Raw genomic sequence first — 16,550 nt, 5'->3', positions numbered from 1 at the left:
AATTCAAGGAAAAAAACTTATTTACTTCAAGGTTGGATTAATCGTCGGTGATAATTTAGGTTTACATTCTGTATTGGGTTATGTTGAGAGTTTTAATGCTAATTACGCGTGTCGTTTTTGCTCGATGGACAAACAGCAGAGGTCGATGGCAACGCTTGAGGATCCAATCTACATTAGAACAAGAAATTCATATAAAAAAGATTTAGAATGTAAAGGAGTTTCAGAGTCAGGTATTAAAGAAGAATGTATTCTTCATCGCTTAAAAGATTTTCATGTGACAGAAAATTTATCAGCTGATATAATGCATGATGCTCTAGAGGGAGTTTGTTGTTTTGATATGGCTGCGATATTAAATCATTATATATCAGTTAAAAAATATTTTATGCATATTGAATTGAATAATCGTATGAAAATTTATGACTGGGGTATCACTGAATCAAACATTCCTTCACCTATTTCAGAGAATGATTTGAAGAATTACAACTTACGCATGTCAGCTGCAGAAATGAATGCGTTCGTTCATCATTTTGGCATTTTAGTAGGAGATCTCATTCCTAACGACGATTCAGTTTGGCAAGTGTACATTATTTTACGACAAATATTGAATATTATCACTGCAACTTCCATTCAAGTTGAATGCAGCTCATTGTTAAGAACACTTATCCATGAACACCATGTTTTAGTTCGCACGATACGAGATTTGAAACCTAAGGATCATTTTTTTATTCATTTACCAACTATTATAGCTCAATGTGGCCCCCCGATTAATTTTTGGTGTATGAGATTCGAGGGCAAACATCGAGAATCAACAGTAACAGCTTCAGTTAGCAACAACAAAGTAAATGTAGCAAAAACAGTAGTGACTAAACATGAGCTGAAATTTGCGTCGCAGCTTTACTCTAAAAATATTAAATCTGCACTTCAAATCGGGCCTTCATTATCCTGTACTTTCAAAGATTTGAACGTGGCATTTGACGATTCTTTAGAAAAAAATCCAAATTTTCACAATAAAACTTTAAATAAAGTTTCGTGGGTTAAAAAAAATGGCAGTTTGTACAAGCCAAACATGGTTTTATGCATTGGCGAAAATGATAACGAACCTATTTTCGGGCTTATCAAATTTATTTTCATTATCAACGATATGCCACATTTTATTGTTCAACAACTGACTGCTCATTTTCTCATACATGAGTACGCTTATAAAGTTACTTCTGTAACCAAAACTTGTAATATAATTACTTATAGCGAATTGTTTAATACTAGGCCTCTAAGTTTAAGCTCTATATTTAATAAGAATTATATCACATTGCGTTGTTACTTGTAAAATAAAATATATATCTTTTAGAAATTAATTTATTAATTTATTAACTACTTGACATTATTCAATAAATTACCTAAAGCTTACATCCACGAATTTATTTTTTGCTATAAATTTAATTTACATGTCCAAATTAATTTAATAACAAAAAAAATAATTAACAATTGTTGCACTTTTGATTTTAATTTTTATTTTTTTTGTTGATTTTATAAGTAAATTGACATATGCCTGTCAAGTGAGGTTATAAACATCTAATTGACTGTTCATTCATCTGACTATAGTACATCAAAGTATAGTGATAATTAGTATACCGGTATTATGATAATCAGTATACCTAAGTATTGTGATAATTAGTAAACTTATTGTGATTATCAAAATACCACGTATTCTTAGTAGCACAATACCAAATATTTTGATTATCAAAATAAATATCCTTAGTAGCAAAATACTTTTTTCTCAGTGTGATATTAATAGTAAACAATATAGTATCGATAGAATTATTTAATTTCATTTTTAATCCATAAATTTCTAAATACAAAATTAGAATATTTATATTATATTAAGGCAGTACCTCTGCAACAGCCCAAATAAAAAATTTTGGCTTACTATCTATGTTATACGTATCGACAGGGTTAAGGTTGCAGGTTAAGTTTTTTTAACATTACTGTACTCCTCGCCTACTATATTCTCTACACACACACACACACACACACACACACACACACACACACACACACACACACACACACACACACACGGTTTCAGTGACCAGCGGGTGTTTTTTTATATAATTTCATTTTTTTCCTGCTGGCGCGTGCAAGCTTTCTTGGGAGATCTTAATAAAAAATATGATATCTTAACAATAAAGATGTTATACTTGCGGAAAATTTGAATCGTCGTGAATAGAATAAATTATTCAAGTATGTAATCTATTCATCTTAAATACTGTAAAATTTTGCCACTATTTAAATTATGACTATTATATATATTTATTATCAATAATGTATCTTTTACATGAATGAGATCTTATTTAAAATCTTAAAAATCTTAAACTCTATCAATATATTCAATGTAAAGAAATTGTTTTTTCAGAGTGCTTAAATTTATTTTTAAAAAGAAAATTATTGTATTTTTCTCGCTTATCAGTTTTATCGTTTACTTAATATTATCGCTGGACTGTATGAATACAGCTGACAGTGACCAAATAAGGCATGTATATTACATAAAACAATTAAGCAACAAATGTATAATTTTATTTACACTAGAATCAGAATGATTGGAAGTTTGACAGCTAATTGGTTTTAATTTCTGATAAAAAACAGCCTGCAGTGTTGAAGATTTAAAATCTGATATTATTGCAAGGTTATAAAAATTGTCTTTAATATACATATATTTTTCGGCTATTACTCAAATTAACAGAATTTCATTAGTCGGCGACAAACTAAGTTCAACTCTAATAAAAAGTAGCCTCCGATATTAGAGCTATCGATTACTTTTAAACTGCAGTAATTTATCTCAATTTTCAAAAGGTACTTTAAGGGATGTTTTAAACTTAAAGCAGTCATTATTTAGTAAATATATAATAATTTCAGATTATTCATATTACATAAAGGGTAAAATATAATTATTTATAGACACTGGTAATATTATACTGCAAATGACATGATTATAGGAAACCTTACGCCAATTTACCAACTTTTAGTCGGTTTACGGAAAATTTTTTTTGAAATAATTCTAAGACCCATGAAAAATATTAGAGCAATGCCCCAATTACAAATGAGCTACGATGATATCATTTCTTTGTTTTTATGTATCAATAATGAAAAGTTTTTTAGCATTTAATCTACGCAAAACAATAATATTTTACAGCAAATTACTGATCCCTTTAAAAATCTTATTGGATTGAAAAACTTTACTTTTAACTAATGAAGATACACACACATCTTTAGTACAAATATAGAAAAATTAAATGAAATTTTATAAAGGATTTATCTCACTTCACAGATTTGAATTGTTTTTATTAATGAATGAATTAGATTATACCTATACCTATATCAAACTATAGGGCTTTAAAATTAAGAAGAACGCCATTCGACTAGACCTGAAATGGAAGGTAGATTTTATAGAATGAACTATAATCTTGTTTCAATAACTTTCGTTTGACACTGAATGAAATTTATTTTAACATGCACATAAGTAGTAATTACTTAAGGTTGCATTAGACATTGCCTGAAAAGGGTTCAATTGAACTCTTAACTTCGATAAAGTAACTAATCTCTAAATAAAAAGTTGGTTTGATAAGATGTGAAGCCTTGTTGCTAGGCAACGGTTACTAGGGGGAGGGGGAGAGGAGGGGAGGGGTTGCTATGGGGAGAGGAAGAGGAGGGTGAGGGGTTTTATGGGGCGAGAGGGAGAGGAAGGGGTCTCTATGGAGGCGTTGTATAGGGGAGGGATTGTAATGGAGTTTTATGGGGTTTTCTATGGGGTTTCTTTTTGGGGTAGTAGTAAACATTTTAAGGATAGTAATTTGATTGAATTAATTTCATTTGTTATTAACTTCACTGACATGTTTATGTTTATTTTTTTTTGTTTTTTAAATATTTCGTATTATTAATTTTTTATTTTATAAATTATGTATAGAGTGAGTTTATAAATTATTTGTATGTAAATTATTTGTTTCCTTTTCGTGTTTTTTTCTTTGATAATAGTAATTTCAATTTGAAATGAAGAGAAATCGGTATTGTGATAGTGAAGATGAAAAAGTAACTAACCAAAAAAGAAGAAAAATTGCAAATCAAATATGCCGTAGAAGACTTAAATCTTTATTGAAGAATATTACTACAGATAAAATATTTTATGATGTTGAAATGAAAAATCGTGATGTCATTATTGATTGTAATGCTTTCGATGAGCATTATGGTGGTAAAATGGACGTTTTGTGTATACATTGTTCTACTAAACATTTTAGATCTGAAATGGTATCAAATAAACCCAATTCTTTTCATGATTGTTGTAGCCATGGTAAAGTTAAATTAGATTTGTTGCCGATAATGCCTACCGTTTTGAGGTCATTATTTGAGCGTACTCATGTAAAATCTAATATATTTTTCAAAAATATCCGTAGTTACAATAGTTCTTTTTCATTTGCATCATTTAATGCTAATTTATTCAAGTTTAGTAAAGTTGGACCTTATTGTTTTAAGGTTCAAGGACAAATTTATTATCAGATTAATACTACACTATATCCCATTAATAATGATTTTCCATCTTATGGACAGTTATTTATTATCGATTCTGATGAAGCTGTTGATTACCGTAAGAAAAATAATTCTTCTCTCGATTATAATTTGTTATATTGTTTGGAAAGTATTATGCGTAAATATAACGTATTTGCTCAATCATTTCAAATGATGAGGGATGAATTAAAAAAAAAAGAAGATAATAGTCAACATGGTAATGATAATGTTAATGAATTACAATTGTCTTTTGTGGTAAAACCTGGATATGATGTACGTAGATACAATCCTCAACGATCAAATGAAGTTGCTGCTATTTTTTCTACATCTGATGATGGGAGTATACCCGAATCTTATGTAACAATCCGTAATCGCACGACAAAAGAATTAAAATTTGTCAGTTCAATGGATCCAAATGTTGAACCATGGATATACCCTTTATTTTATCCATTTGGTACGAAAGGGTGGAATAAAAATTTGAAAATGGTTAATACTGACAAACGAGTTTCCAGAGAAGCTTATATCAGATACCGAATGGCTGTTCGAAATGTTGATAAAAGAAATTATATTTTATTTGGTGGTCGTCTTTTTCAACAATGGGTAGTGGATCAATATGTAAAAGTTGAAAAAGATAGAATGAATTTTATTAGATTTAATCAAGTTAAATTGCGATCTGAAACATATTCTGGTGTAGTAGATTATTTAGAAACTAAAATTAAAAATAAATGTCCTGATCCTGATAATAAAAAAAAAATTGGCAAAATTATTATTTTACCATCCACTTATACTGGTTCTCCACGTAATCAAGTTCAAAATTATCAAGATGCTATGGCTATTGTTCGAAAATTCGGAATACCAGATTTATTTATAACAATGAGCTTAAATCCAAATTGGCGTGAAGTAAAAGAGAATCTGTACCCTGGTCAACAGCATTCCGACAGGCCTGATCTTGTATCTCGAGTTTTTGATATGAAGAAGAAAAAATTAATAAATTTAATAACTCATGATAAAATATTTGGTCCACCTTTGGCGTATGTGTACGTGATAGAATCTCAGAAACGTGGATTATTGCATATTCATTTATTAGTTACTCTTAAAAACAAAATATTAACTCCTGATATCGTTAATCGATATATTTGTGCTGAAATTCCTGATGTAAAATTAAATCCTAAATATCGAAGAAGAAATACTGGTATAGTATATAGTCATTTTGGTAGAAATGTTGATAATCAATGGGTTGTTCCTTATTGTCCAATGTTGTCATTAATTTTAAATTGTCACATTAATGTTGAAGTTGTTAACAGTGTAGAAGCTCCTAAATATTTATATAAATATGTTTATAAAGGACCTGATTCTGCTAATATTGAAATAATAGAATCAGATGAAATTAATCATGACGAAATTAAGAATCATATTGAAGCTCGTTATGTTGGTCCTCATGAAGCGATATGGCATATTCTGGATAAAAAAATACAAGAGAAAAGTCATCCTGTAATTCGTTTGCCTATTCATTTATCTAATGAACAAACTATATCTTTTAGAGAAGATTTTGGTGATGATGATATAATAAATGTTGCTAAACGATCAACTATGCTTAGTGATTATTTTGAATTATATTTAAGGGATGAATATGCGCGACAATTTTTTTATACTGAAATTCCTTCTCATTATGTGTTTAAAAAGATTGTAGTAAATAATCAAACAAATTTTCAATGGTGTAAGAGAAAAAATTCTTTTAATGCTATTGGCAGAATGTACTCAGTTAGTCCTTCTCAAACAGAATTATTTCATCTTCGTTTATTATTATTGAATGTAAAAGGAGCTCAAAATTTTCAAGATTTAAAAACGGTATCGAATCAGTGTTATTCTACTTATACACAAGCTTGCTTAAAGTTAGGTTTAATTGAAGATGATTGTGAATGGATAAAAACAATTGATGAAGCTTCTTTGTGGATGATGCCAAGTCAATTAAGAAGACTGTTTGTTAGGATTTTAATTCATTGTCATCCAGTTCGACCGGAAGAATTGTGGGAAAAGTTTAAAAACAAATTTTCTGAAGATTTTTACAATGTTTATAAAAATATGGATCAAGCTCATAAAGAAGCTTACAGTACAGTAGTATGCTTTATTCAAGATTCTGGTTATAGTTTAGCTCATTTTCCAAGTTTAAAACAAATTGATTATCCAATAAATAAAATAATTGATGAGGCATTATTTGATGAGTACCGTGATGTAGGTTTGAAACAATATAAAAGTTTAAATAATAGTCAAAAGGATATAGTTGATCGTGTTTTATTATTGGTTGAAGATAAAGTAGACGTTAAAAATAATTGTATTTATGTGGATGGGCCTGGAGGGTCTGGTAAAACGTTTGTTTATACTACTATTGCTTATATTTTAAAAGGGAAAAAGAAAATCGTTTATTGTATGGCCTATACAGGTATTGCAGCATTGTTGCTTCCTGACGGTAAAACAGTGCATAAAACTTTTGGTTTACCTGTTCATTTATACACTGATTCTACTTCAAATATTAAAATTCAATCTAAAGAAGCAAATAATTTAAAAAATGTTGATCTTTTTATTTGGGATGAAGCTCCTATGTCACCGAAGTATGCTATCGAAGTCGTTAATAAATTATTACAAGATATTATGAACAATAGTAAACCGTTTGGTGGTAAAATTTTTGTTTTGGGTGGTGATTTTCGTCAATTACTGCCAATAAGAGAAGGAGGCACTCGTACTGAAATAATTAGTTTGTCAATCAAATATTGTAGTTTATGGAATTTTTTTATACAATATTCACTCAAAAAAAATATGAGAGTAAAGTCAGATGAAATTGAATTTTCGAAATTTTTATTAAAAGTTGGTGACGGTAGTTTAAATGATAGTGATGATAATATTGAAATTCCTGCCCATTCCCGAGTCGAAATTTAAAGGCTACATTGGTCCTCTTAGTCCGAAATAAAACCGATTTAGAGTCCAGTTACACCACTAGCTCCTACATTGCACCCCGGAATCCGAGTTTTTGGTGATAGGTACCAATTTGAACCCCTAAGTCCGATAATATTAAAATTCAGTCCTACTATTGCCCGCTTAAACCCCGTAATAAATTTAATGCAAGTAATAACTACTCAGATAAATTTTATATCTAACTAGTTGGATATGAAAAAAATTAAAGAAAAAAAATTTTTTTTAAACAAAAAATAACAGGCAGGTATCATTGATAAATTTTTTTCAATTATTTAATAAAAATAAAATTATTTAAAAATTTTTCTTAATAATTTATCGAAAAATAATGAAGATTGATATAACAGATAATCAATAATTTTTATGACAAATAAATTATCGAAAAAATTGACACGCTTAAAAAAATTTTAAATGTAATTTTTCAAAATAATTAAAATAAAAAAATTTAATGAAACTTTTTCGAATAAATATTAACTAGTATATTTTTATATAAATTGTAAGAGTGGATTCGCTACTTAATTTTTAATTAATTTACAAATAGTTTTTATGTATATTAAAGTATAAATTTTTTTACTTACATTTTATATCCAATTAATTATAAATAATTTTATTTCGTGGAAAATCGATTATAAAAATTGCATTTTTAATTAAAATAAAATTACTTAAAAATTATTATTCATGAGACATTGAAAAATTATGAAAATTAATTTAGCAGATATTTAATAATTTTTCTGACAAATAAACTGTCGAAAAAAATTGACAAGTTTGAAAAAATTTTAAATGTAATTTTTCAAAAACAATTATAATAATAAAATATGATGAAACTTTTTTTTTTTAATAAATATTGACAGGTATATTTTTATGTAAATTATGAGAGTGGATTGCTACTGAGTCGTTACTTAATTTACAAATAGTTTTTATATTTATTGAACTACATATTTTTTATACATAAATTTATTTTTTACAAAAATGCAATTATAAGTGTTACAAAAATATTAGTTATCCCATATAAATGTTATTGCTACTCTCGTTCGTGACTATTTATGGGCATTGCAACATAATTTTGATCCTGAATTTGTATGTAAAAGCAAGGTGTGATTAGTGACTCAACGGCAATGACCTTCACATTATCAGTTTCTTGGCATTTCAGTAAAAATGATCTACTGTCATATACAAAGTGATCACCATTAGCAATAAGTGCGTCAGTACACATAATTTCCCGAATAATTGCAAAATGATGTTTATCACATTGACAAACATTTTGAAAGCAAATACAATGTGACCATAATATAAAACAATAAATCAATCCCCATCGGAGTTGGTTATTTTCAGAATATTGAACCACAGACGATAATGTTTGCAAATTATCTTTATACATGTCAGATACATATAATTTTTTATGCTTCATAAGTCTAAAATACTGTTTAACTGAAATATTATCAATTAATAATCTGCTTTGGTGCAATGCATGCATAACAATTAATGGTAGCTCATCAACCATGAGATTTTTATAATTGCCAACAGTATAACAATGGTCAGATATTTGATCAATAATTTTGACTTGTAATTTTTTTTCGGAACAAAAATTGCGTACTTTTTCATTTTGAGATTGATCGGTAAGCCTAGTCATAGTTAAAAATTGACTTTGAGATCTTGCTAATTGGGTGTCAATATGCCAGGTACCATGAAATAACTTTAGTATTTGGCCATTTAAATCTTCGGATTCATAGCAGGTGTGGGCCCACAAGGGTCCTAAATTTTTCACTGAGTCTGGTAAATGTATCAATAGGTGGATATTTATAGAACAGTATCTTAATCCATATAGCTGCTCGAAATCGCGAACAAAGCAATTTAATAAGTCACGGGCTACTTCAATCATATCGTAATTAATAACATCACAGCTTAAAATATACAACCCAATAATTAGTTTTAACAAATGTTGAAAGTAATCAATGCGCATGATACCTTCAAATATAGGTATCGCATAATAAAAGCAAAATATTTTCAACTCAGATGCTTTCCAGTGTTTTAAGTCAGTAATTGTTCGAGGTAGCCGATGGATGAACTTAGGTGGTTTAATACCTATTAATCGATTATCAATTTGATCGATGACGGCACGTAATGAAAATGCATTATCACTATAATTAGAATCAAATAATAAGCTAAGAATTTTTTTAACCACGCCACCATCACAGCAATGCATACGGTCTATAGCTGTGCCTCTGATAAAATCCGGCATAATTAAAAACAAAGCTGAATTGCCCTTAACTCCCATTACCGGTTGATCTGGCGTTGCGAGGTTACCGTGTGCCACTGTTTGTAATGATGTTCTTAGTTGTATTTGAGGCTCATTTGGATAGACATGAACGTGCCCACCGGCATCTGTACGCAATGACTGACCTCTTAATAAACAAGAAGTACAGCCAAAATCAGCATTGTATAGCATAAAATTGAAGCAATCGCTCTTCGCCGGCTGATCACAAACACCCATCAATACTACTCCTCTTACGATTATTTGACGGTTTCCAGGAAGACAAATTTCAACTCCTTCAGCTATACTTTGTAATTCTTCTCGAAATTGGTATATAAAGTTGTTCATGTATGGTTTTTTATCATCAAACCAGTAGCCCAGGAGCAGCGTATTTTGTCTTTTTTTTACGCTCATTGAAAGGCAGTTCATTAATAGTAAGGTAAAAAGGCCATATACTGATATGAGATGATTTGTATACGGGCACACCATCAGTATACCAACTGAAAGATATATGATGAGGATTTGATAAAAACCATTATTAAACCATTCTCTGTAAAGTTCACCATCGTAAACATCAGAGATAACACCAGGAAAAGGGATTGGTCTTCTAAACCTCCATTGAAGTTTCTCATATAAATTTTGTCTTCTATACATTTCTTTCAATTGACTCAGTATCGGTAATTGGACGAAGTATGAATTCTTTTTTTTTGTACACGACGGACATTCGTCATTTTCATTGGCCAGTTCTCGAGTGCAAAATTTACAATAATAGTGTTTGATAATATCTGTTTGATCTAGCTGAAAATACTTTCTGAATTTAAATAAACTATTTTTTTGTAATCCATTGGGTATGCAATGTAATTCTATTGCTGTAATAATGTCCTCAATACACGTCATAGACAAATTATGGCGTAAAAGAAGAGATAATATAACCAACATGCTATCTCCAACGGTTATTGGAGCACCATTAAATAGAGGCTGATTTTGATTGATGTTATTGTCGTTGTTGTTATTTTGCTGGTTTACATTATTGTTTCCATACTCAGGCTGTTCATTAACATGATCATATGCTTGATTTTCATCGTCATTATCATTATCACTATTATCATCACTATGAACAGAGGGTTGGAAGACATCATCATCATCATCATCATCATCATCTGAACTTTCGTCATGACCATCAAATTCGTTTTTCAAGGCTCTCATCTCTTCATGTCGAAAAATAACTTCATCAGCATTTCTGAAAAGATAAAATTTCAATTATAGAAGTTAATTAAAATTATTTTCATATGATATACCATTAGTCTATAAAATGTAAACTTTTTTTGCCATACGAAAATTTACATCTGATTATTAATGTACTGTGAGCTTCGAATAAAAATATACTCATTAAAAAAATTAACACGTGGGGGTTTTTTTGTAACATTGAAACACATAATTTAATATTAAGTACAATTATTTATATACTGATAGAAGAATTTGTTTCTATTTAATAAGCTTTATTAACTGTTAATAAATATTTATTGATGGTTAAAGAATATTTGATAACTTTTGACAATCATTTATTTAAAATAAAAAAACAAAAATGGTAGTATTCTTTCCACACTTTTTATAACCTGGAACTTTTTATAGCTGGAATACAAGATAATTATTCGAATTGATCAATTCATTAAATAAATCAACGTTTATAATAATTTCAAATATAAAAGATAATTTTTAGATGTTATAGAATTTGGTATTTCACAATAAATGTTTTTATAATATAATATAAAAGATGTCAATGTAATATAAAACATTAAAAAATATTCATTAAAATTTTATAAATTAAATAATTGTCTTCAAATAAATTAAATTATTAATAGTTCATAAATCCTATTACCTCTCTATTCACTTAAATAAGAATAAATTACTAAGCAATAAATAGTTATAGTTTTCCACAAATAACATAAAAAACGTGGGTGTACTTCAAACGATTTCCTCACATTTAATGGACAAAAATTTTTAATTGCTTTAGTAATAGGTTTATAAATTTATCAGTTATAAATTAATTTTACTCACAGAGGGTTTAAAAGTGCAGCTGGAAATAGAACCTCTTGGTTCCTGTTAAGTATAATCAGACGTTCAGCATTCTGGTCCACATCATCAACATTTTGATTCTGATCCACATTATCAATATTTTGATTTATATTAACATCATCAACATATTCACGTAGACGATTAAATCTATTTCGAAATTGTCTAATACCAATATCATCAATAGATTTATAAGCCATCACTACTCCTTGTCCACCAAGTTATTTTCAAACAAAATATTTTTAGTACTATATATTATAGCACAACACTCAGAATTTTTATTTTCAGTAAACACCGAACGACTTAATTCTGGTACATTCACTTTACAGTAAATGTCAATGAATCACATAATAAATTATTATTATCAGCTACGAAACAAAAATATATAGCAGTATCTTAACCTTAGTTTTAAAAATTATTTTCGCCAAAAATTTTTTTAAATGTGTTTAGTTGTAAGTAATATATATTCTATTTTTAAAAATTAAAAAGTTTTTCACATGAGTAATTATAATTGTTGTGTTAGATTTTTTAATCTTATTAATTTATAATTGTATATAATATTTATGATAGAATAGAGAGTTATGGTTGAAAGACTTGTCGTACTATATTTTATATGAAGTTTAATTTCCACTGTGATAGGCAGTTTTAATCGTAATAGTTTTTATTGGCCACATAGTCGCGGCATATTCGAAAATAAAGATGGGGTTATTCTTTAACCAATCAAATATTTCTATGCTTGGAGGTGATTTCGCGCAACATTCTATACAAACAGGCCTTTAAGTCATTTCTGAGCAACGTAGCGCACTAATGTGAGTTCGACTTTACCGCCACTATTCCAAGCCATCCACCATCTTGTTAACTCCATTCTTATTGTTTTGGGTTATCTTCTATTGGAATTGAAAAATTATTATTATTCGTACGAATTAATATTTAATCCACAATGTCATCCAGTAGAAAGCGAAAACACGCCTTGATTTGGTGGATGAAATGTAAAAAAACTAACGTCGTTGAATTATCATTGATTCCAAAAAAATTTCAACAAGTGAATGCCATAACCGTGCTAGACTGGATTGATGCTGACACAAAAAGAAAAGAAAAGTACGAAATAAAAGTGTTAAAAATAGGATGTAAGTACGATTTATAATTATATTTTGATAATTAATGTTTAATTTACTTGTGAGAATTACATAGGTGATATAACCTATCATTCACTAAATGATGCTATAACGTTAAAATTAGCAGTCTCTGAAAAACTTTAAGAATTTTTTATAACAAACAATTTTTTTGCAAAAAATAATTTTAAAAAATCGTCAAATCTTTTTTTTCCTTTTTTGCCAAAATTTATTTCTTAAAAAAATAATTAAAATTTAATAAATATTTGCTCAATGAATTTTTATAAAGATGCTCTAGACTTTCATATTGTGAAGCTAGTTGATAAAATATTTGTTTTTCAAGTCCACAAGCATAACTGAAATTAGACATTACACGTTTTAGAACAAATTAAAAAGTCATTATTAAAAAATTGTAAGAAAACTTTTCCAAGTCAAAGCAAAATAATTATTTTCAATGTAGCTTCCTGAATAATACTGAGGTTACCAGACATCTATCAATTTTCTTAACTTCTATACATCCTAAATTATAATAAAATATATTTATGACATTGAAGTTAAGAGACGTCTTAAAATTTTTGATTTTTTTTTAAATAAAATTATAACTAAAAAGATATTTCTAAAAAATTATACTTATCGGTTTTCAAGTTTTTTACGAGTGTATTTTTATTTCAAATTAATTAATTAAATTTTTTTTAATAAAAAATTTCAAAAAATTTTGATAAATCAGCTAACTTCATTTTCATATATATTTTAATAAAAAATTCCACGTGTCGATATTAAAAAAAAAATTTTTTTTTTAATTAGTTCTTATTTTAGATTATTGTTTACTTCACTACCATATCTTTCAAAATAGCTTTTTAGTATTAATGTTATTGATAAATGAATTCTCACAATGAAATTCTTGGTTTTTTTTTTTTTAATGTTACAATTATGTATTTTTTTTTTTTTTTTTTTTTTTTAAGGATAATTGACAATCAGTAAATAATTTTAAAATAAACGATTTGATTCGAATAACATTAATTACTTTTAATTTTACAGATAAAGAAGATTTAGATAACGAGATGGTAACATCTGAAGGAGAACTCCATGATCGCAGTAAGAAAATATTTTCTTCTGAAGTCATAAATAATAAAGGAAATGCAACCAAAAGAAACAAGTTATTAGCTAACTTGAAAAGTAGTCAAAAAAGGAAAGTTGATATAAAGATTGGAAATAATCAGCCAATTTTTCAAAATGCTTCAATAGTTCCACCACAAAACTCACAACTATTAACCTTAAACCCAAATTTACAATGCATACAATCACAATACCTTCCGTGGTTCCATCAGAATATGCAAGCAAGTCTATCAAATTTTTATCAAAGTTCATCAGCACTTCAACACCCTCCTACGGGACAGTTTTCTCCAGTAATGACAAATAATTCTTCTTCACTAAGTCAAAATCAACGTCCGGAGTCAAAATCCTCTTTGCTTATGAGTCAAATGGTACCTACTATAAATATGAAGTCTCCTGATATTTGTAAACCAGCATCATCTACTATTACTTCGGGTTCCGAGTATATTCAGGATAAATCACCTTCAAAAAAGCCAGCTAATAATTTAGATAATGAAAAAATGATCCTCGTCAAACGAGTGAAGATGAATTAGATAACGATCTTCAAGTTGAAGACTCTGATGGCGATGACGGTGGTATTCTGTCGAGGATCGAATTTGGAGGTGGTAAAAATATTAGTTGCAGCACTGCAATATTTTTTGTTATCCAAATATTAGTTTAGTGACTAAATTTAAAATTAAAACTCAACATTTAATGACTTCTTTAATTTTTTTTTCGTAAACTCTTGAGAAATGCTAAAAAAAATTTTAATCACTATAAAAAAAATAGATATTTATTTTTTTCTTCGTTTTTTAAATGCATTATAATAAAGATTCATTGATAAACTTCAAGTGAATTATAAAATTATAGATTCTAGCTTTACTTAATAAAGTGAATAAATAATAGAACTATTAAAGTTTGTAATAATATTTTTTAGTGACCTTACGAGATATTCATTTTCAAGAGCAGTTGTTAAAGGCTATGAAACACAAGTATGCGGATCAAGTAAAAATGAATGCTAAGTCAAGCAATATAATCCCGGTAATTTAAATAATTCCAGTAATAATATTGGTGATTAACAAGGTTGAATATATTCATTAGAATTTAAATAAATACCGATTTTTATTTTTCAGATTGCGGAATGCTACCATGATAAAGGAAATGATAAAGTAACACTGTTTGATTTTTTCATTAACTTTAATGCTTACACACTTAACGTTAAAATTATTAATTATAGGTTGAATTGTCTCCGAACGCGGGGATTTATTTATCTCAAGTACGTGCATCTCTTATTGAAACAGAAGCAATAAGAAAAATAATTGGAAAATTATTGTAAAAGAGACACTTCTCGAAATTTACGGTTCCAGTATTGTTAACTACAGTGCGAAAGGTCAACGAGGTGAACGCCCGGCTATAGATTCGGATGTGTTTAAAGGATTGTTTGGTATATGAACAAAAATTAAATTGTTTTGCATTTTATTGTGTATAATATTTACTTTACTTTAAATGATTATTTTTTTAAGAATGGGTAAACCGTAAATTCGACAATAAAATTTCAACTAAATTATTTACAAAAGCTGTAAATAAAGTCAGTGAAAATAAAAGAAAATATAAAAACAGTAAATTACCCAATAGTAAAACTACATCCGTAAAAAAAAATAATTCATCAGGAAATAAGTCTCTTACGACTACGTCACACGATAATCAAGGTAATTTATTTTCAAAACTAATTTTGTATTATATTTTTTTTGTTTATGACCGATGAATTGTAATTTATTTGATTTTTCTATTTTAGGAAAATTATCGGAAAAAAAATCTGTATGTGCAAATGAAGATACAGAAGACGAGTTTCGGAGCGGAAACATCTCCGTATCACCGATTGAAACACCAGCAGCTAACTTAACATGGCCTACTTCTAACGTTGAGCGAATACTTGAAACACCAGCAGCTGCTTTTAATTCAATGCCAACGTCGACTCAATTTGTTTCACCCACAGCCGTAGAAAAATCTTTTAATTATAGTAACAAAAATGTCCATTTTCATCAAAATTCTTTAATTGCATCATCAATATTTCCTGGTGAAGTAAATGATCCAAATTCATATATACCGGCATACTATCCTACAAACGATTACCATAATAACAGAATGGACACTGATGAAAACGAACATAGTTGTGAATCCGGTAAATCTGATACATGTTAAAACAAATTTTTTTTTGATAAATTATAAAATTTATTCATTATCAGAATTTTATATTGAATTAACTCTTGTTACAGAATCGAGCATAAAAAGTGACGATGAAAAAAATTTCATGCCTTTATAAGTTACCGGTCACGGTCATTAACAAAACCAGAGAATAGTCTTCTTTTTTACAGTCATTATTTAATAATGAAATTATGTTTTACATTTATAAGATATTAACAAAATGACTAGCATGCGATGAGTCAAACTTTTATTAAAAATAACTTTATCCAAATTAATAAATAAAAAATATAAAAATC

The 16,550-nt window shown here is 28.1% G+C and overlaps 2 protein-coding genes across 3 annotated transcripts in view; one reads left to right on the top strand and one right to left on the bottom strand.

The window, feature by feature from the left end:
• The window catches only part of LOC141528510 (uncharacterized), a 105,993-nt gene that overhangs the window by 68,685 nt on the left and 20,758 nt on the right, over nucleotides 1–16,550 (bottom strand). The gene's annotated exons all lie outside the window — the stretch shown is intronic.
• Nucleotides 12,230–14,603, top strand: LOC141528907 (uncharacterized). The gene is made up of 2 exons (XM_074245190.1): nucleotides 12,230–12,972; nucleotides 13,996–14,603. Exons 1-2 carry the CDS (start codon nucleotides 12,786–12,788, stop codon nucleotides 14,601–14,603), a joined length of 795 nt encoding a protein of 264 aa, XP_074101291.1. The 5' UTR covers nucleotides 12,230–12,785.

The sequence above is a fragment of the Cotesia typhae genome, unplaced genomic scaffold (genome assembly GCF_013202065.1).
Source record: "Cotesia typhae breed Kobodo isofemale line unplaced genomic scaffold, CoteBio_Ctyphae contig_44, whole genome shotgun sequence".
NCBI classification, from domain to species: Eukaryota; Metazoa; Arthropoda; class Insecta; order Hymenoptera; family Braconidae; genus Cotesia; species Cotesia typhae.
Note: the sequence above shows the minus strand (reverse complement) of the source record. Positions and strands in the feature narration are given on the sequence as shown.

Coding starts and splice junctions, on each gene's coding strand:
- LOC141528907 (XM_074245190.1), top strand. CDS start 12,786: ATGTCATCCAGTAGAAAGCGAAAACACGCCTTGATTTGGTGGATGAAA. Junction 12,973..13,995: donor AAAAGTGTTAAAAATAGGAT/GTAAGTACGATT, acceptor TTAATTTTACAG/ATAAAGAAGATTTAGATAAC.